At 43.0% G+C, this 22119-nt stretch overlaps 1 protein-coding gene across 1 annotated transcript in view; it reads right to left on the bottom strand.

The window, feature by feature from the left end:
- Nucleotides 1-22119, bottom strand: part of cntnap5a (contactin associated protein family member 5a) — a 232558-nt gene that overhangs the window by 1413 nt on the left and 209026 nt on the right. The window contains exons 20-25 of the mRNA XM_063212967.1: nucleotides 19093-19332; nucleotides 14736-14963; nucleotides 9297-9430; nucleotides 4345-4429; nucleotides 2266-2466; nucleotides 704-778 (exon numbers count right to left, since the gene is read on the bottom strand). Of these exons, the coding sequence (XP_063069037.1) occupies nucleotides 704-778; nucleotides 2266-2466; nucleotides 4345-4429; nucleotides 9297-9430; nucleotides 14736-14963; nucleotides 19093-19332 (963 nt within the window). The remainder of the gene's footprint in view (nucleotides 1-703; nucleotides 779-2265; nucleotides 2467-4344; nucleotides 4430-9296; nucleotides 9431-14735; nucleotides 14964-19092; nucleotides 19333-22119) is intronic.

The raw sequence follows: 22119 nt of genomic DNA, 5'->3' as shown, positions 1-22119 counted from the left end.
ACAGAAACTAATCAGTCGCTTAACACTAAATCATTACCACTCCTTAAGGGGGGGGGACAAGAGGACACCATCAGATGAGGGTCCATACTTTAGTGGTAGAACAATGAGAAAACACGTTCATTCATCTAACTGTACGCTGGTTTTTTATCATGACGATTTGGGCGACATGCCAGGATTAAAAATCAGTAACGAGAGCATTGTGGGTTTTTTCCATGCTTTAGCAGAACTTTCTACTGTAAAAGTACTGCACTTGTTTCCTCATTTAGCCCTGCCTTTACCACCCACACATTTCTGACCCATTTTGTCCCTTTTTGCTTACCATACATTTCTATTGAACGCAACCCCATGTCATATCCCTCTTCCATTTAAATATCGTCACACAGCTATGAATGTAAACATTATGTTTCATGTTTAGTGTGCTGTTTTATTGCAGGACACACTGCAAGGTTGTGTGGTCCACATAACACCAGCGAGACATACTGTACAGTACCCACAGTGGCTGCAGAGATGAAATTAATGTTGCCTCAGTGGGCGAAACAAGAACACACGAGTGTGTAGCGGAGTGGAGTGCAGGAATAATAAAATGTATTAAAAAAAAGAGGAAATAAAAAGCAGAGAGAGAGAGAAAGGAGAGGCTCGTTTCACAGATCAGTGAGTGCGATGCGAACTGCAATGAGGTGGCGGCAGGTAGTAAAAAGCCAACCTCCGATTACTGCTGAGTCATGCCGGGTCACGCCACCATCCTGCTCATTAGCTCTGTCCGGCTCCTCAACATGGTCTGGAGGAGGAGGAGGAGAGAGAGAGAGAGAGAGAGAGAGAGAGAGAGAGAGAGAAAGAGAGAGAGAGAGAGAGAGATGGAAGTAAGGAATAAAGGAAGCAAGGAAGTGAAAAGAAGGAGAGGACAAAAGGGGATATACAGGGAAAGAGGTTGTTATATCTCTGAGTTTTACGAGGTGAGAAGTCAGTTGATGTGTCTATGGCTCCTATGTGCTAAGGAGAGAGCAGAGGACACCAAGATGTCTATGTTAGCCAGCCAGCAGGTAATGCCAAAATGCCTCTGTCTTCATCGCTGTGTCTTGGGAAATCAGGCTATACTTCAACTTGTTTCTGTCATTTTCAGTTGTTTTGTGTTCCTCCTTTCTTTTGTTTCAGTGTGAACTGAGGTGGGACGACAAAACACAAGCCAATCAGCTCTGAATCCGTCTGCAGCCAATTAATCAACCAACCAATCAAACAACAACTCAATCAGTCAACCAGCCAATCAAACATCAACTCAATCAGTCAATCAATTCTTTTTATGACATGCCTTGTTTAGTCAAATGATTTTGTGCCAACATGATTGATGGCGTGCCCTAGGAATCAAGAAGTGCAGGTTGTGTTGAGAGATTGGCCTGTAGTAATTTCCATGGTTCATGAAGTGCATCTGACTGGGTGTGTGTGGGCGTCATTGAGGGGCGTAGACTGCTCTCACCTGTGACAGACAGAGCTGCACTGCCAGCGCAGCTATGGATAAAAGTCCAAATAGCGGCGGGAGCAATGTAATATAGCTTTGCTTGAAGACATTGATGTGAATTGGCTAAACAGCTTTAGATGATAATGGGACTCATGCATGCACCAATTGTGCAGGAGCAGAAAACAATCCAGCTCAGGTAATATTTTGCTAACACATTATCGGAAATCTATTCCAACTCCTTTAATCCAAACCAAATTTCTATCAAATTTTCGAATTCCTTTTCATTACAATTGTTGTGTTTACATGATGGCAGTTCATGTCGGCATGGCTTCAATCTGATTATTAACACATTTGTAGTGTCTATGTACACAAACATAATAATGCATGGCTTGGGTGGCTGCCGTATTTGCCCTCACCTGTGAAGGATTTGGAGGTGATTCAATGTAATTTTTATCTGATTACCTCATTATGCTACCTGATAACTAAATTCTACTGTACTCTACTTTACTGTGCTCTACTCTACTCTACTCATCTCTTCTTTTCTCTTACAGTACTAGTGTATACGGAGCATTGTCTTCCAGGCATTGTGCAGGCTATAATACAAGGGAAATGGCCTCACATGTTAAAGAGTTGGAGGTGATTCAATATCATGTTTACCTGATTACCTCATTATGCTATCAGATAGCTCGACTGTACTCTACTCTACTCTACTCTACTCTACTCTACTCTTCTTTTCTCTTACAGTAAGAGTGTGTACGGAGCATTGTCTTCCAAGCATTGTGCAGGCTATAATATAAGGGAAATGGCCTCACCTGTGAAAGAGTTGGAAGTGGAAACGGCGAGGGCCTCACAGCTGGCCTCCAGCAGGTTTCCCCTGACGGTCACCAGGGAGCTGCCCCTGTTCAGCAGGGCTGCCTTCAGGGGGGCCACGTGGTTGTACTGCACGGAGGAGAAGCAGCCCACGAAGCCCCTGGAGCCCGCTACCGCCACCTTCTCATCCAGAGCCTGGGCGCCTGCGGGTGTTAGAGCAGTGGTGTGTAGAATAGAAGCAGACGTGAATTCATATGGCACACCGTGGACCAGAGGACCCGGGTTTGATTCCGACCCAAGGTCATTTACCGACCCTCCCCCCAACTCTCTCTCTCTTTCTATTTGAAAAACAAGTTCATGCCGTAAATACATCACTGGTGCATATACGCTATTACGTAGTTCTTACACCAGTTATTCCACTGAATTAAATGAGTTCCCAATGAAGGTTTTTCTTTTTTGTTCACTTCTATGTCTACTTAAGACACCTCTGGCTGAGAGGTAGCTTAACACCTTGGTCTCTCACTGCCTTAATGCAGTGAGAAGCAGATGTTTATACAGTGCCTGCAGGCTTGAAGGGAGGAAAACGTATTATTAGGTATTATTATAGCTTTTGCTTCACCCCTGGTAAACTGCCATTATGCTATATAGACTGTGATTTTCGCAGTAGTGAACTGCCCTCATCCAGAGCCAAATTGTCAAAATATATATATTTTAAATTATGTGATTTTTAAAATAAAATGTATATACTGAGGGCGATACATGGACTTTCAATTTAAAGGAAGTAATAGCATGTTTTAATAGATTTTTTTTTTTAAGTATCTTGCTGATGGAAAAGTATGGACTTCAAAAATGATCAGCTACAGCTCTTTTTTTTTTCTTTGATCGTGAACCGTGATGCAATTACTGACCAAGACTCAGTACTCAAACATTGAGAGTGTTTGGCTAGCTGAGATCTTCAGATCTACCAATGTAGGCTAAGTGTGATTGCAAAGTGTGCTAAGAAAGAAATCACAGAAAAATAAAGTCAGCATTAGAACCATAATGTGAAGAACGTTGTTAGCATTCAGTGTGTGCATTTGTGGTGTACATGCTATATTAAAACTAATTGCAGCAGAAAACAGCAATACAAACTCCGATCCGAAGATCACGAATTACCCTGTAATGTGCAATAGAAGTAGACGGCGCCAGGGGTGAGAGCACAAATGTTATGATTAACATATGATTCTGTCTGAAGCTGATGTACGCGAGGCACAAAGTCTCTGCGGCGTCACTTCGAAGTCTTGTTTGTCACATCAATAATTCCTCAGTCTGCTAAATTAGATTCAGCCACAGCAGCGAGTCACTAAATTAAAGATAAAAGTTGCTATGGCAACAACACGACACAACACAACACAACACAACACAACACAACACAACACAACACAACGCAACACAACACAACACAACACAACACAACACAACACACACACAAGCACATACACAGAGAATTGATTGGCCACTGCTAATCAAAGTGAAGTGGGGGAGAGATGTCATTCTCTTTAAGGCCACTCGAGAAGCAGAGACACTGATAGACATGCTGAGTGGCATGCTACAAGTGCTGAGAGACAGAAGCACAGAGAGAGATAGAGAGAGAGAGAGAGAGAGAGAGAGAGAGAGAGAGAGAGAGAGAGAGAGAGAGAGAGAGAGAGAGAGAGAGAGACGGATGGAGAGAAAGACAGAAAGAGAGGGTAGACAGATAGACAGATAGACAGATAGACAGATAGATAGATAGATAGATAGATAGATAGATAGATAGATAGATAGATAGATAGATAGATAGATAGATAGATAGATAGATAGAGTATATATATAGGGTATGTTTTCTTGAGAGGGGTGAGAGAGAGGAGAGAGACTAAGATAGTGAGAGTGTGCTCCCATCAGCTTTCATCATCAGGTGTGTAGCTCCGTGGGACAGCTCTACGGCTCCCCACAGTAATGGTGAAATCATCGCAGTGCTCTTAAAAGGTGATGCACCCCCCCCCCCCCCCACACACACACACACTAGACACCAGATAGTACCCCTGTGGCGTGATGGCACTCACCGGTGACTTTCCCCAGTGTCAGTGATCTCACTGAGTTCAGCTCCGTGTCAGACGACAGGGTGTATTTTTTACTGTGCTGGTCCACCTGGTGAGAAGAGTGAGAGGAAAAATGACACACAGTATGAAACCACTTAAATTCGTATCACGTCAAATAGGCACAATTTTTCAGTTCTAGATATATTTTTATATGGTTAAAAAACCATCCCTGATCTATAACGTCTATTTAATGTAATATTTCACAATATATTTCATATTTACTGTAAATAATGAACATCATTTTCTTACTAAGAAAGAATATCTGAACACACTGGTCCACACTGGAAATATAAACAAGAATCATTATCCCCCTTGCCCTGTTTATTAATACAATGTTTTTGAATGGGCCATGAAAAATTGTAAAGGGCTCTCCAAGGGTTATGTCTCAAGCTGGATTCCTCTGAGGCTCTCCAAGTTTAGCGGCTGAGCTAGAGAGCTTACTTCGTGAGGGAGTCCTATGAACAGCCTTAATCCGGAGCTGAGAATTTATGAGAGATGGCTGAGAAGAACTCGGTACACCAACAAACCCAAGCTGCTAAACTCATGAAATGAACATAACTCCCACACAGCAAATGTATAAATATGTAATGTGATGAACAGTAGTAGCTTCAATAAGAAAGCATTTTTTTATATGCGAAAAAATAAAATGTAAGTGTTACTTTCTAAGCTTGGCCAATAATGCGAAAACCCTTGAAAAACACTTTTCAAAAAGGAAAAAAAGAACAACAAATGAAATGAAAAAGGAAGAAAAGGTGTTATGGTTCTTTCCTTCCGCTTCTAAAACAGTGCTCAGCTGCACAGGAGTCTTTGAGCGGACCACTTGCGGTGTTTTCACGAGTAGGTAGAATAACAGCCTGTGAAGTTCCTGAGATAGCAACCTCCCCGCAGTGTGCTAAATGCTTCAATGATACCATCTCAGATGCTAAACTCGTCTTTGCTTTGCACACTCTCTCCCTTTTCCTGCTCTCCCTTCCTCTTTGGTTCTCTCTCTCTCTCTCTCTCTCTCTCTCTCTCTCTCTCTCTCTCTCTCTCTCTTTCACTCTCTCTCGTTCTGTTTTTATTGCTCTCCTCTGCTCTCTCTCTCTCTCTCCCTCTAACTCTCTCTCTCTCTGAACTGGTTGGCATGGTGATGTTGCTGCAGCTTTCTTGTCCCCCAGTTCAGTTCTGCAAAGTGCCCAAAATATGACAAGGGTCGTAGTCAGCAGTGCAGGCTATGGTACACAGCCATAACCAGAGTAAATTAGGATGGTGCTTTCACCCTGATCAGCAATGCAGCGCCGGACTCAAGGCCTCATCAACTTACTCCTGCACCACACAGTGCACATTATTCGTCTCTTTGCAAACTTTGCTAACTGCATCTGTGGGGGATAGTAGTCGTCTTTGAGTTTTAGAATGTGAATTCCCTTAACATCCATGCACTGTATCTACCCTATAACATCCATGCACTTGTTCTTATAGGTTATTTTTCTTTTTACTGTGTTGTGATGGTTTTATATGTGATACGGACCCCCCTGAGTCTGAAATAAAGTACTGAATTGAATTGAAATATGCCATGAATTCCCATTAACATCCATGCATGGAGTCCACGGTGTCCGCACCATCTACGTAAACCAGGGGTTTCAAACTCATTTCAGTTCAGGGGCCACAGACAGCCTATTGTATTGATAACGACATATCGAAAAATTCTACTCAATATTGGAATCACATTGCCAGCGAATCATCTCGAGGTGGATGGAGGTATATCAGGAGAATTGACTGTAAATGGCGACAAAAAAAAAAATATTTGTTCCCAAATATTAAAAAACGTGAAATCTCAGACAACTGCTGCAATTTTTGTGATGGTGATGGGGAAGGGATTTAGTTCTTATTTTGACATTTGAAGATTTTCTTCGTAACCCGAGCTCCTCAGGTGCCCTGAGTGAGGACGCTCGAGCCCAAGTCTTGTCGCCACGTTTTGGAAGAATTCAGCCCAGTCAGAATTGAAATAGATGTTGTTGAGAGTTTATTTGCTCACCCGGCAGGTCTAGGTTATGCCAAACACCAGCAAAACAGGAACCAGCAAAAACCTTGCTAACAGCCACCACCCGTACCAAGGAGTGAGTCGCGACCCGAGACCAGTTGCTTCTTATAGTCGTTAATCGTCCGCAATTGCTCCTCCGTTTGAGTTGCAAAGCACTCACTATATATACCCTAAGGCCCAGCGGGGCCCCCCGAACTGCGACGTCCGGGGTATTTACGGAATTTCACAATGGTGATCTTTGGTCTTATCTTGTGACATTAAAAATTATCGTCGTAAGCACTTTGGTTCTGGTCTGGGTCTTCACCTCCCACTACTTGGTACAGGGTTTACATAGACTTGTGTGCTTGGTATAGTGGCTTTTAACTTTCCTTGAGCCAAGGCACACTTCTTCGTAGACAAAGATACCAAGGCATATCATCAATTGTAAATGTTAACAAAAGTAAAAGTAACAAAAGTAAAAGGAATGACAACAAAACAACCAAAGTAAATGTATGGAATAAGGAAAACAACACCCCCAATGCCTAATGAATAATGTACAGTCATTCTATAATTTAATAACACACCAGATGATAGCACCCTAGTATTAACCAGCACACTTGGTTAGAAAAAGTACGCTGACCCAATAGCACACATACTGCTGGTTGCAATTCTCTATTCAATCACCCACTCATGCACACACAGTACTCTTAAAATCAGGTCTTAAGAAATGGTTAAGTACAGGGCAACACTGTGTGCATTTCAGTCATTGATCTTGTGTTGTGGTTTGTGTTGTGTCTTAGCATCTGTTATAATTATATATCTTAATATTATCAATTCTAATCATCTTCCTTTTTAACGACAATTCTGGTCCAACGGCTACAGATGAAAAATACCCTTATGGTTATAATTTTGCTCAATTGTAGGTTATATGTGTCATACAATCCTTGTCAAATAAAATAAAAATATATGTGACCTCTTCTTCAACTCTCTCGGCCACCTTGTCTCAAAACAAACTGTCCCTGCATTGTGATTTTCGCATCCTCAATTCCAGTTCTCCATTTGCTTGAAGCAAAATCATTGTGGTTTTATCCCGTCTATCTCTGCTAGGCAGAGGTGATTCTAGGGTCAGGTGGGGCCCCAAGTGAAAATGGAAAGGCCACTGCTGTAGTAAAGTGTGAGCTGTTATTCACCATATAGGGATTTGGGGGCCCCACGCGGCTGCCTGCCTAGCCTGGTGACAAGATGCGCCTCTGCTGCTAGGTGCAAAAGCCTTTACCCTAGAACATCTCGTGTTATTTTGCAGAGTAATCGTCTAGAAGCAGACGCTTAGTTTAGAAATACGTATAATTTGTATGTCTTGTGTCTGCCATACAGTGGGCGTGTCGTGCAGTCACGAGTGGTGCTTGTGAGGGGAATTTATCTTATTTGCAAATATGTAGGCCTAATGTGCCCCCTAAAATTAAGCTCAGTACTTTTCCATCTGAACCCTTTTCTGATAATCTCATGTATGTATGCCTATTTGTTTGTTCTTTCACATCTTCAAATTGTTAGCACAAAGTTAGCCTGTTCTGTTCTTACTTATACAACAACACGTTTTTGTCCTTTTTCTATATGTGCTTTATACATGCAATTTCATTCCTTTTTACGCCATTCATCACCAAAATCCACCACACATTCTTTGTTTTCTTGTCATTTGTAGTGATTTTGACATTTCATGTACAGTAATAATTTATAACAACAATTATTACTGTTGTTCTACAAATATAGCCTGATTATCATTGACTTTCAAATCTCTTTGAGACTTGGTCTGACCTAAGAAGTAACATTTACGAAACAGCATGGTTGACCCGCCTTCCTTGGTATGCTGCTGATTGTGGGATGAGTTCCCGATTTTTCGGGAGCTCAGAAACGATATTTGTATTGCTCCTGGCCTGACTAGAAGCAACGCAGAAGGTGTTGCATTACTAGGAGGGTGCGGCCTGGCTAATTAAAATATAAAAATAATATATTTTATATTTTTAATTATAAAATAATTACGATGGTGTTTATCATCATGATTTTCTTCATAGACATTATATACATTCAATGGTACATGACCTTATTATATGCAGAATCAATGGTTTGATTTTTCCTTTCTGTGTGAAATGGTCTTAGGCAGCGTCCATGCCGACATACTGTGTGAAGGTTGCCTGAGAACAAAGCACACATACTTACCGCTTGGCATTGATTGACCTTAACAGCACCCCACGCTCCGTCATGACACCACCACCATCACTCACATCACACACACGCACATGCACATGCACACGCACACGCACACGCACACGCACACGCACACGCACACACACATACACACACAGACAGACACACACACACACACACACACACGCACACGCACACGCACACGCACACGCACACGCACACACACACACACACACACATACACACACAGACAGACACACACACACACACGCTCACGCACGCACACACCCATTCCATGTCCTCACCCATCCTTTGATGACAAAAGGACAAACACACATGCACACACACAAAGCAACTCCCATTCCACCGCATCTGTAGACAGATCCTTTGATGAACTAAGAACACTACCCCAGACACACACACACAAACTCTGCATCAGCCCCCCGCCCCACCACCTCCTGCCGTGCGTATGCACACAGACACAGACACAGACACAGACACAGACACAGACACAGACACAGACACAGACACAGACAGACAGACAGACAGACAGACACACACACTTTCTGTCTCTGTCTTTCTCTGTCTCTCCCTCGCAAGCACCACCACATTCAGCACTGGGCTCATTTTTGATGGAGCAGTGCCCACCCATTCAACACACACTCCTACACTCCTCCACCCCGCCATCCCATCCCGCCGCCCATCCCCAGCTGACCTGTACGTAGACGTCCTTGGCCTCTCGGTGTATGCGTACGCGGTGGAGGCGTCCGTCGGCCAGGCTGGACGGGGTGGGGCTGAACACGTCAGGCCTACTCTCCTCATGCAGCTGGTACCAGATCTGGAGACTCCCTATGGGAATCAATGGGATGGCTTCAATATAAGGACACGTGTGGCTTGTCTTTGAACACAATCCCAGGTGCTGATCAAAAAAGTTTGTGAAAAAAGTTCGCACACTTGGGATTTTTCTTCTTTTGATGTTGTTTTCTACGGAGCCTTTAAAGGCTCAAGGATGACAACATTTGTTGAGTCAATAAAACGAGAGCTCAGTTTGCAAAGAGTGCCCTCAATGTATTAACCCCTTAGCGTAGAGCCTATGTTATAACCTTATTGTCACCAAAATGGTAATGGCTATGTCTTTATCTGTTACTTAAGGCTCTCGGTAATGTCATAGCAATGTTGTTATGATGTACATAGTTGAGTATTTTCAGCAAATAGTGAATAGGCCCGCCTGCGACTCCATCTGCACCAAGAGGCTACACTGTGCATTTGTATAGAGTGCACGCACCTTTACCTAAAACGTGGGCTCCAGTTACTTGAGTCATGCCTACGCTTTGTATCTTGTGAGCACAATTTATTCAAGTGTGGCCACGGTTTTAAAAAGCGTGGTAACGTTATTGAACAATCATGAATGACAACCACAGTTGCATTGCAGTGAGTGCATGGTTTTCACAAGACGAGCACACAATTTAGGTATCGTGCACATGCTTTTTTTAGATGTGCACACAACTTAATAAAGTGAGAGCACACTTTAGAGTAGAGTAGAGTAGACTTTTATTGTCACTATACAAATATAGCGAGATTGTGTTTAGTAGCAACCCACAAATGCCCACAAAATAAAAGATATATTAACAGTAAATAAATAATAAAAATCCATAAAAATCCATGTGCATCTCACAGTATCGATAGTCCTGAAGTATTGAGGGGGGGCAAGTGACGTATTGCGTTCAAGAGTCTAATGGCAGTTGGATAAAAGCTGTCCTTCATTCTCGTAGTGCGGGCACGCAGAGTCCTAAAGCGCCTGCCAGATGGTAGCATGGTGAAGAGCCTGTGACCAGGGTGTGTGTGATCTTTAAGGATGTTTAATGCTCTGTTTGTGCAGCGTGTATGGTGGATCTCCTCAAGTGTGGGTAGTTGGCACCCAATGATTCTCTCTGCTGTTTTAATGATGCGCTGTAACATCTTCTTTACAAAGTGAGAGAACGCTTTCTTGACAACCCCTAAAACAGATATTATCTGGGGTGCATTTCTTGAAAGGGTAGTTGATAGCAGTTAGCAACTTGGGTAGTTGCCAATGGGAAATTGTAATGCAACCAATAAAGCAGCTACCGTAGTGAGCAGCTACGCTTTCGAGAAATGCATCCCTGGTCTGTCCCAGGCTTCATACTTTTCTGCTGGTCATTTTTACTCATTGACAGGAGAAGAGGTGAATGGAAACATCATCTCTTGAGAATGATTAAATAAACTGCAGAAAAGAACGTCAAGAAAGAAAAGACCTAAGGAGTGTGCAACATTTTTTCAATAGAGGGATGCTCTGTAAAAACACCAGAGTTAATATAAAGACTTTAAATGAACTCCATTCAGATAACATAGTAATGAAAATAATAAAGTGAATTTTACTCTTTGGTCGGTGCAACATTTTCTGAGTTATTTCTACCCAATATTGTGGAAATATTAATAGCTGTAGAGTTGAAATTACACTGGCCACCTGAGTTGAAATTATCCTGACTCTTGACTACATACTTCAGATTATAGAGTGACTTGACTCTCCAGTGTTGTAAATACTCAATCTGATTTATATTGGTTTATACTCAGAGACACTTCCATTCCTTTTGCTGTGTATTGCTGTAAAAATATGAAAACAAGCAGGTTTGAATATAAGGTAATGAAGTCAAAAATAGAAAATGTAAGCTTGTCTGTATAAGAGTGCAGGATTAGAGGGTTAACTCAAGAATTTATATTAAAAAATGCAATCATCACACTGGCAAATTACTCGTTAAATTGACAAAGGTTTGCAGATTGTTTTTTGTTCTGTTATGGTTTGAATGAAGGAAATAAAAAGTAATACAGTCAAAAGAATCACTGATTGTCTGCCTGAAGGTTATATATTATATATTACAATAACTACAGTTTTTTTCCTCATCACTAAAGCTCCTTTTTTGTAACTCAATCCGTTTTTGCTAAATTCCTCACACGGATGCAACAAACTCACACCAAATCAGCACAACTGTGTTGATACATTGCAAAACCCACCGCTGTTAGATTACTGTACCGTACACACAGTTGCAAAATTAGCTGTTTTTGAACCAAATCATTAACACACCAACGCCATCACATTACAAGAGCACATTGCAGCAACTTGACACAGGCAGTAAAAATTAAGTTTTTGTGCTATTATTTTTGCAAATTTAGTTATAGGTTTGTGTTTGTGTTAGGTCGGTTTAAAGTCTGCCACAAATGCAACGAAAGTTATACAAAATGTGATTTAGTGAACAGAAAAAAACTGCAATTTTGAGTTGCATGCTGTATCTTGATATTCCACTCAGCCCGTGAGAAGCTGGACTGCTTTTTTGGAGGCTTTGCGCACGTCATTGTTTTCCCTCCAACTTTCTGGTAGAGCGCACAGACAAAATTTATGCATATTGTTGCCTTGCGTGTTGTGGTTCGAAAACACAATACAAACACCACCAAAATTCACAAACACTACAACAACAAAAAAGACACTAAAAAAAGGACGCTTGAAAATAGGCTTCAAGCCTTCAGGGGGGAAAGGCAAAATATTCAAGGCAAGGCAAACATATTCCACGTCAGGCACAGAAAGCGGCAAACACACTCAGACAAGTGTAAACCCTCTCAAATGAAGCGTCTGAGAACATAAGCCCGATGTGTCAGTGTTAAAATCGCTGATGCCCGAGAGCTGGCGACTTAGTCATCTAGAAACGTGTTAGTCAGCCACGGATGTTTATGTTAGTCACCCAAGACTAGCAAGCAGCTTGTGCCTACTGTATGTTTGCGCAACACCATTGCATGCACCATGTGATGGCATGCCATGCCATACACTTTGTGGCACCACTTGTACTGCTCCAAGGAAACATTATGTATATGTATTTACGTGTCACTGTGGGAATTGTGTGATATTTGTATGGTTCGGATTTTATTGACTAATGACCCATCTCTACAGGTACCGTACAAAATGCCCATGCATGCGTAACGTTGTAGGCACACCCTGTGAAGGTTTGCCATGGAATACACTTTGTGGCCCCTCTTGCACTGATCCAAAGGAGCATACTGTGATATTTGTGTGTCTATGGTTATGACGGCAATGATTAATAGATAGAGAGAGGGGGGGGGGGGGGGGGGATTTGAACACTTTTTGCAAAAGACTTTATTGAAAAATGTATTGAGGGTACCAATGTTTATTGAGGATAGCAACAGAAAATCTTCTTCTTAATATTCGTATTTTTAAAAATGACACATCTCTACAACTGCACTGTACAAAATACGGATGTGTATACTGAGTATGGTTGTCAATGTCTATTGGGCCGAATGCAGTGATGTGAAAGTGATGCTAAAAATGAAACACAGCTCGGGTAAAAAAAAAATGTGTGGACAACACACTTTGCGGTCTAGTGGGCAAAATGGCATCGTTAAATGATGTTGAAAAATAAAATGCTTTTTGGGCAAATGAAAGCAAAACAAACAAAAAACCCAAACAAACAAAAGACCCCCCCCCCCCCCAAAAAAAAAACAACAAAAAAAACAGATGAATACATCAATGGCCTTAGGAGTTCTCAAGTGCAGTGAGACGTTAGAACCATGCAGCGGTGACGTGTTTGTTTAATGCGTTTGTTTATTATTAGTCAGTGGCTCGGGGCTTATGGTGAATTTATAGATATGACCTCTTCCACCGCAACCCCACCAAGTCCTTCATGTCCTGCAGTGGGGTGATTCATACACATGTGAGATGCGCTGTGGTAAGCCTTGTGATCTTTTACCCTCACCCCGAATGCGTCTCCTCCTCCTCCTCTGGTAAGCCTTATATTTTACTCTCGCCCTGTACGGTACGTGTAACTCCCACGCAACACTCACAGACAGATCAGAGAGCTTTCCTCTAACAAGTTGAGACAGGGTGTAAAGGGTATAGATGTAATAATAGTAAAATAAATAAATGTATACAGTACACACATATAATGATACAATGTAGCTTCAATGAGTATTAAAACAACTGTATATTATAATTCCCATTGGAGGGACCTCCGACTGCGCCTGTGACCTGAGGATTATGTCGGATCACATGTGCCCCAGTGGATTGGCTCAGTATTGACAGATACACCAATAGATTTGACAATAAGAGTCACTGCCCCAGAGACGCCATGGATGTCAGTCATCGGGCACATACAATATGACTTCATTTAATATATTCCCGGACAGAGGATTGCAAGCCTACTGCAGACAAGCTAAAGACCAGAGGTCTGATGAGTGCTCACCTCAGTAATATATGTGGCGCGCACCACAGCCTTGTCTGTCCATGTTTTTTTCCCCACATCCTGATTTAATTGAGATTTGTTATGTTTGCTTGTGCCAGAACAGAGTAAAAAAAATGCAGTGATAATTCAACACTTAACGATTTAACATCGATTTAACATCGATTTAACATCGATTTAACATCTTCTAGAGTGTATTTGGCCCCAGAGCACTAAGTGTTGAAATAATTTAAAATATTTTTTTACTGTAGGCCTACAGTATATGATGATGGCATCCGGCTAGTATGATGGCGTCACACTTTGGTGGCTGGTGTTGCAGATGATGAGCAGCATGCCGGTATTATACTGTATTGTCATATACAATATGTAAGGGTTAACGTTCGGCGAGAAGGTCGCTACCGTGGAATAGTAGCACGACAGAGAGAATCTTTAGACCCCGACGCGGAGCGGAGGGGTCTTGTTCTCTCTGAAGTGCTGCTATTCCACAAAGCGACCGACTCGCCGAAAGTTAACCCGCTTATTATATGGATATACTTTAGGACATTTCTTTAGGCCTATTTAATGTGAAGTCTAGGCTATTATAGTTTTTAATGTCAAAAGATTGTTGCTGCGCAAAACAAAACAGTGCCGTTGTGGAACACCGCTAACAGCTAGGTAGGACAACAGGTGTTGTCTATCACAGCAGCTGATTAGAGTCTTGTTGAAAAGTCGCTTTAGCAGTGAAAAGTCTTGTTGCCATTGACAGCGGTCTGTTATAGACCAACCCGTCCGTTATCGAAAAATAACAGACGTGCGAACGTTGGGGAGCCCCGTTGAAATGAATGGAGCATTCGACCGATGACATCACAACCATATAATATTATACTGTAGTGATAGTGATTGCGGTGCCTTACCGTTGTTTGCCAGGATGATGGCCACGTACTGCTGGCTGGTGGTGCTGATGGTGAGCAGCATGGCGGGCGTCTGCGTGGTGACGAAGCTGAAGGCCACGTTCTCTCTGGTCTCCGTGGAGACGGAGGAGGAGGAGGATGCCTGAGAGGCGCTGCTGTCGCGCATCACCAGGAACGAGTCGCGGAAGGCGTAGCTGACCGAGGAACCGCTCTCGAATGAAACCGACACCTCTGGAAACATAACAAGGGTCAGAGGTTAAACTCGACAGAAGGTACTGTGTCTCCTCTGGTATGCCTCTGACTGAAGCATAATGAGGATCAATTGTTAGCCCCAACAGAAGGTACCAGTACTGCAGTGTTTCTTATACACTCCATTACTATTATTATTTTATTTGTGGCTCTTTTTATTGTAACGTCTTATGCTAAGTGTATATATTACAGTTATATTATATTTTCATTGTTATATTTCATTTATTTATTATTTGCAAAGCACATTGAGTTTCCTTTGCTGTGTATGAAAGAGGCTATATAAATAAATGTGACTTGACTAATGCATCTTCTCTGGTAAGTCTCTGACTGAGAGACCTCTCTCGAACGACACGGACACCTCTGCTGCATAACAAGGGTCAGAGGCCAGTCCTTAACAGAAGGTAATATGCGGCAGTATGTGCGACACGCTTGTGGTAGCTCTTTTTACTTTCGCATGTTCAACTCCCTAATAGAATATTATGTAAGTAAGACATAATATGTACAGTATGTTTTCATTTACGGATGTGAATGCACATCTTTATACTTTGCGAGTTTCCAATGTAACACACACAAAAAGCAGAAATATCATCATTTGCATTCTGCAATTCAGGAATCAATACATTATAGACTAGGTGAAGTGGTCGGACTATTACCTTTGTGAGATTTCAATTAGAACTAGAATTAAAATGGATGATGATTTGAATTCGTAACGTTTCTGAATAGCTTATGCGACCACCTTAATTGCTCTCTCCCATTCCTGGGCTTGTGCCAGCACCATTGCACGTGTGAGACAACACCTGGCCATGCCGCTTTTAGATGAGGCTGCCTATGCTAATGGTATGAACCAGTGCCAACACATACTGTACGTATTTAGTTGATTGAGTCGGGTTCATTGTTCAATACAGCAGGGTGAGCTTAGAAAACCAGGTAGCTCCCTGAATGGAGCCAGGTCCCTATAACACATTCATATTACTGCACATAACAGATTGATAGTTTTTTTGGAGACATGGTATTGGTTATAGTCTCTGGAGCAAGTGTGCCTTCGCTCAAGGGCACTGCAGCCATAGATGATACAAGATTTGAACTTGCACTCCCTCACTAGTAGGCCACAGCTGCTCTGACATAAATTGATGTACTGTATGAGAAGCTGGTTAGCCAAGCTAGAAAACACATTTTTTTACATATCAGTAGACAAATACATATAGGTGCTTATGAGAGAAATACGGAAAAAATAAGAGACTGAATATAGCAGAAATGTGACTGCAGAAGAAAAAGTATCAGGTCTAGTCTAGATTTAGCTGCCCTCCTCCCATGTTTCCCCTTAGGGAGCTATCTCGTAATGAAACAACACTCACGCTAACACTGTTTTGATGATGAGTACCTGTGGACACTTAAAAACAAAGTGGAGGCTGGCGATGATCATTTAGAGCACCGCGTTTCTAGCACTTCTCCCAGTGGTGCACTTGACTCTTAACCAGGTCTGCGGTAAAATGAGGTTTTGACGTGGGGCAGGGGCAGGAGGTGGGCGGAGGGCTAACAACATCTATATATACAGTCAAGTCTCCCACCCCTCAACCAACACGCACACACACCCATTTATGCATGCATGTACACACTCACATATGGACGTATAGTGCAAGCACACAAACCTCCATCAACACCCCATATCTCACAGGTACCATCACTTCCATTATGAGTGAAGAGCTCTGTGTCTTTTTTAACACATCGCCACAGCCTTTGTCGATCACGGGTGGTGGCACATGGGCACTTTAGAAAAAAAAAGAGAACAAGAGAGCATCCCTTTTGTGTCTGTTGGCATGGTAGCTAGCGTGTGTGCGGGTGTGATTGGCAGCTGCTGAGAGGAGAGAGAGGGAACGCAGGGGAGCCCGGGGCCTCGGCCCTCACGCCTTGTCCTCCCACTCTTTGATCACCTCCTCAGATGGAGTTCAATTTGCACTATGAATGCCAGCCATCATCTCGCGCTTGCTCGCTCGCTCACAGTTTAAAAAAAAAAAAAAAACATGGAGGGGTGTGAGTGTCTCTCTCTCTCTGTCTCTCTCTATTTTTCTCTCTCTTTTTTGGTCCTCTCTTGTCCTGTCTTTTTCTCACACACAGAAACACTTTCTCTCTCTCTGTCTGTCTCTCTTTCTCTCTGACACACGCATATAGATATGCATGCACACACACCCGAACACATGAGCACACAAAATGTGGCAAGTTATATCCAGACATGTCTGTTTGCCCGACACCAAGTCTGCACTTCTTGTTCTTTTGGTTGCTGCCTCTTTTAATTTCATCATTTTTTTGCAGACGAGAGAAGCAAGGGACACCTTATATAATTACCCAGAGTTCCTGCCCACACAAGATGGTGTTTAATGTTTGCGTCGATAAGTTTTATAATAAGCCGTGACTCTCGGAGAGGTGGAGAGAGAGAGCGGACTCTGCTACCACCCACGGCCGTGTGTACAGAGATAGGAGTGGAAGTATATCGCTCATGCTCAGCCAAGAAAACGAGGTTACTGTAGGCAAGTCGATGTTGCTATTTTTTGTTTTTTTCAACCCGCAACGGTATATGTGGATATAACAAAAGTTGCAAAGGGCTTCTTGAAGATGAGCATGAAACCGGAAACCTTTGTGAGAAGAAGCGGCTAAATAAAAATATGCACAAGAATAAGGAGAAAAAAATACTGCTCAGCTCAAAGACATCTCAGAGGCCTTTTTCATAAGGCATACTAGAAACATCAAAAAGCTCATCATGTGCCTCCATAAGTTCTATGAACAAGCGAACGTCGGCAGCATTTGTTGGAGAGCCTGTAAAGAGGGGCTGGTATGATATGGGCAACGCTGCGCAGGCAGGCAGGCAGGCACAAACATAAATAATTTCCACCTTAAAGGACGAATGAATTTGCCATATTACAGGCGGGTTTCATCACTTCTGAACATGTGGTGTGTAATCCGTCTACTGGGAGGCCAGCACTGGGATGAGAGAGTCGAGAGAGAGAGAATAGCTTCATTCATTTTAATGCAAATATGATCCCTTACTGTAGACATTTAAAAAAACTTTGATCTGCCAAATAATGACCATTAATACTGTATTACATTAAATATACTGGAGATTATAGCAAGTGCATGCAATAAGCACTCTGTGCTTTGATATCTGAATTCAAGGCATAATTATACAAAAACAAAACAGATTATTGTACCATGTGTTGTGTATATTTATAGTGCATCTATTTTTGCAATACTGTGTACCTTCCACCATATTGCAGCTTACCATCCATACAGAAGGAGTGGCTCATAGTGATGATACAGATTACATACAGATGACTCAAACTACATCTATTTTTCCTTTGCATAATAGAACAGGGATGTAAACTACCTACCAAATCCTAGTAAAATATCGAAATAGGTCTTGTAAATTTTGAACAACAGATTATTTATTTGGTGGGTGGTGATTTCAACGATTTATTCGTCACTGGCTGGTTAAAAAAGTGGGTAACACTTTTTTTTATTGGTTCACTATTATCACTATCAGTGTAACAATATTTAATAACATGTAATACCAGTGTAATACCATGTACCAACCCTAAACCTAACCCTAACCCTAGATGTAAGTACAAACTTTTTACATGGTGTTACACTGGTATTTCCATGGTATTAAATATTGTAACCAAAAAGTGCCAAGTCTATTTTTTTACTGTCAATGCAACAGTATTAGGGGTATAAATGCTGGTATGAGGAAAGCTTATATCACCACAGATGGTCCATTCCACATACTGATCTATTTTTGCTTTCCCATATGTGATAATGACAAATGCTCACAATCCTTACACAAGGGGCTGGTAAATGTAGAGTGGCATCATAAGACTGCGCACACATCAGGGAAGCCGACAGGGGGGACAAAGGGGTCACTTGTCCCGGGCCCGGGGAGAAAGGGGGCCCAGAATTGGATTATCATTACATTGTATTGATTGGGTTTGAGGCCATTTCAGATGTCTTTGTCCTGGGCCCAGTCACAGCTGTCAGTGGTCCTATGTACACTAAATCTATTATTGCTCTGTTGTACAGGAGTATTTGAGGAATGAAATAATAGGATAAGGTTCTTACTCACCATCCTTGCAGGAGGGTCCGGTGTACGCGGAGTGGGTGCAATCGCAAACGTAGCCCCCGCTCTGCTCGATGCAGCGGCCGCGGTTGTGGCAGAGGCTGGCCGAGTGGCTGCAGTGTCCTGGACACCCAGGACTCACCCCGGGGGTCAGCTTGGCACGCTCGTCCAGGTCCAGGTGAGCCCCGTTCACGCGCAGAGCCCTCATGCAGCCCAGGAAGCCACGCTGTCTGGACGCCGACCCGCCTAAGACACACACAACGCAAGCCCATTGAGAAGACTGTGATTATATGTAAAAAATAATTTCTTTTTCAGTTTCCTTCTTCCTTGGCCTCTTATTTTTTTGCCAAGAGTACATACGGACACCCACCTGGCACCCACCTGCTTTGTTGCCCTCTTACTTGCTTTTTCCCCCGCTTCTGATTGGTTGATTGGTGAACGTAAGGCCATGAATGTATGTTCTGCCCTTATTTACTATATGCATTGTAGAGTTTTTGGGGATGTGCCTCCACAGCAGGCGGTGACTAATGAGACGTCATATTCGTGTTAACTTGGCCCTCGGCAAGAGAGTAATGAAGGGCAAGCGAGCCATTTAGAAAGTTGCCAAGAATATGCTGCCATCCACTGCTCCCTCCCGCTCCATTGGCTAAATATCTGTAGCTGCTAGCATTTGCGATAGCGGTCGCTGCTAAATCATCATTTGTGTCATTGTCACCAAAGGACACACTAAGAAAGTTTGAGTCATCCTGACGCAGATGCGGTAGTGGACGGATGGGCAGATGGGCGGAAGGAGCATGTGCAAGTGTGTCCTTCTACACGCAAACAGCTGGTGCCAAAGGGCACTTTAAGAAGCGTTGAGTCATACCACAATAATGTGGATGGATGACCCAACGGGCATTTGAATGGATGAACAGAGATGCAGAAGGGCACAGGGAGAGTAAGGGCCTCCGCACATCGGTTACGACAGCACTGCGGAGCACTTTCGTTTCCGATACAATTCCGACCCCGAAACCCAATTTCACACGAACATAGCATGGATAGTCAATGGGCGGCTCCGACAAAATAGAACTCGTTTCTAATCGCTAGCCGAGGTCCGCGGACATCGGCGCCAGTGTGCGGGGTTCTATTGAAAACAATGGAAACATTTTTTTGCGGAGCAGTGCTCTGCAGTTTGTCTGAGCCAGTGTGCGGAGGCCCTAAGAGTACTACCATGCCCTCAGCCACACACAGTGGCCACCATTGGACACGGTTAAGACATGATAAATTGTACTAATATGATGATGAATGGATCAACTGTTGAACATATGGAAGAATGGAGGACGTGGAAGCAACCCCTTACCTACAAACCTCCGCACTGGCACCAAAATGCACTCTTAAGAAAATCTCAGCAGCATTTTAATGCTAAGTCATCCTAGAGAGACAGTAGTGCATGGATGGATACATGGATATATAGATGAGGCCCTACCCAGGAAACCGCCAAAGGTCACGCTAAGTAATGTTAAGTCCTCCGCTCCTACTAAAAGGATGACTGGATGGACATACGAACTGACGAAGGGATGTAAGGACAAGATGCTCGAGAGGAAGTGTGAGTAAGCCTATGACTCAGTCCACCATGATGATTGGTGGTTGGACAGCAAGTGCTGCAGTGTTACGGTAATTCAGCACTTGGAGAGTAGGACCAACTAGTAGAGTGCTGTATGAAATTCACCAAGTGTTGAATTAACAGTAAAATATACTGTGATGGATGTATGGACTGCCAGTCGGCTGGACAGGCTAAGCTAAAGGGAGAGTCCGCACGTGGGCGAGTGTAAACCCATGCCCATGAATACACCTGGCTGGCACCAAAGGGCATCGCTAAAAAATGTTAACTCATCCTACAGTGATAATGGATTGACGGATGAACAAACAGATGGGCGGATGGGCGGACACACAGTGAGACAGAGGGAGGGCAAGAGAGCCCCTACCCACTCCAACAGCTGGCACCAAAGGGCACACAAAGAAGATGCTACTTCACCCTACGATGAAGATGGCATGTGCATGCCATATGGATGGATGGACTGCCGGACACACAGAGGGGCTGCTGGGAGTGTGTGGGAGTGAGCGAGTAGGCCCCAACCTACGAGCAGATGTCACCAAAAGGCACACTAAGAAATGTGAACTTGTGCCACAACAATGATGGATGAACAGACAAAGGTATAACTGGATGGAAACAGTGAGCAACTGACAAAAAATCCCCATGAAGACAATACAGTTTCTAACTAAGTGAAAACCTGCAATAATAATGGATACTGTTTGGATACAGACACAGAATGTGAGGTAGCAAGAGACTGAGCTTCTACCCAAAAATAGTGGGCACCAAAGAGCACTTAGAAATGTTCAAAGTGGACGGATGGAGGGAATTCAAAAATACTTCAATGGATGGATGGATGGATAAACTGTATCCTTATGTCCTTCATGGAGAGTGAAACGAGTAAAAGTGTACTTATCCCACCATTGCCCAGGTGTTGGACAATCCTAGCGAATCCAGAAAATTGCTCAGAAAAAGTCTGCAATGCTGCTTGAATTCCCTGTGTTTTTTTATTTATATTAAAAATAGCGCAATATTCCGACTCGGCTAAGTCCTCACCGGCCAAAGTGAGTGCAGAGTCATCACACTTCGTAGGAAGCTGAGTCATCCTGCAATGATAATGAATGGATTGCTAGACAGACGAATGGATTGATGAATGGACAAACAGACAGGCAGGCAGACAGACAGACAGACAGACAGACAGACAGACAGACAGACAGACAGACAGGCTGGCAGGTAGACAGACAGACAGACAGACAGACAAACAGATAGGCAGGCAGGCAGACAGACAGACAGACAGACAGACAGACAGGCTGGCAGGTAGACAGACAGACAGACAGACAGAGAGACAGACAGACAGACAGACAGACAGACAGACAGACAGACAGACAGACAGACAGACAGACAGACAGACAGAGTCCCTACACAAACAGCTGTCACCATGAGTCATCATGAACAGATAATTA

The sequence above is a fragment of the Engraulis encrasicolus genome, chromosome 13 (assembly GCF_034702125.1).
Source record: "Engraulis encrasicolus isolate BLACKSEA-1 chromosome 13, IST_EnEncr_1.0, whole genome shotgun sequence".
Lineage (NCBI taxonomy): Eukaryota > Metazoa > Chordata > Actinopteri > Clupeiformes > Engraulidae > Engraulis > Engraulis encrasicolus.
Note: the sequence above shows the minus strand (reverse complement) of the source record. Positions and strands in the feature narration are given on the sequence as shown.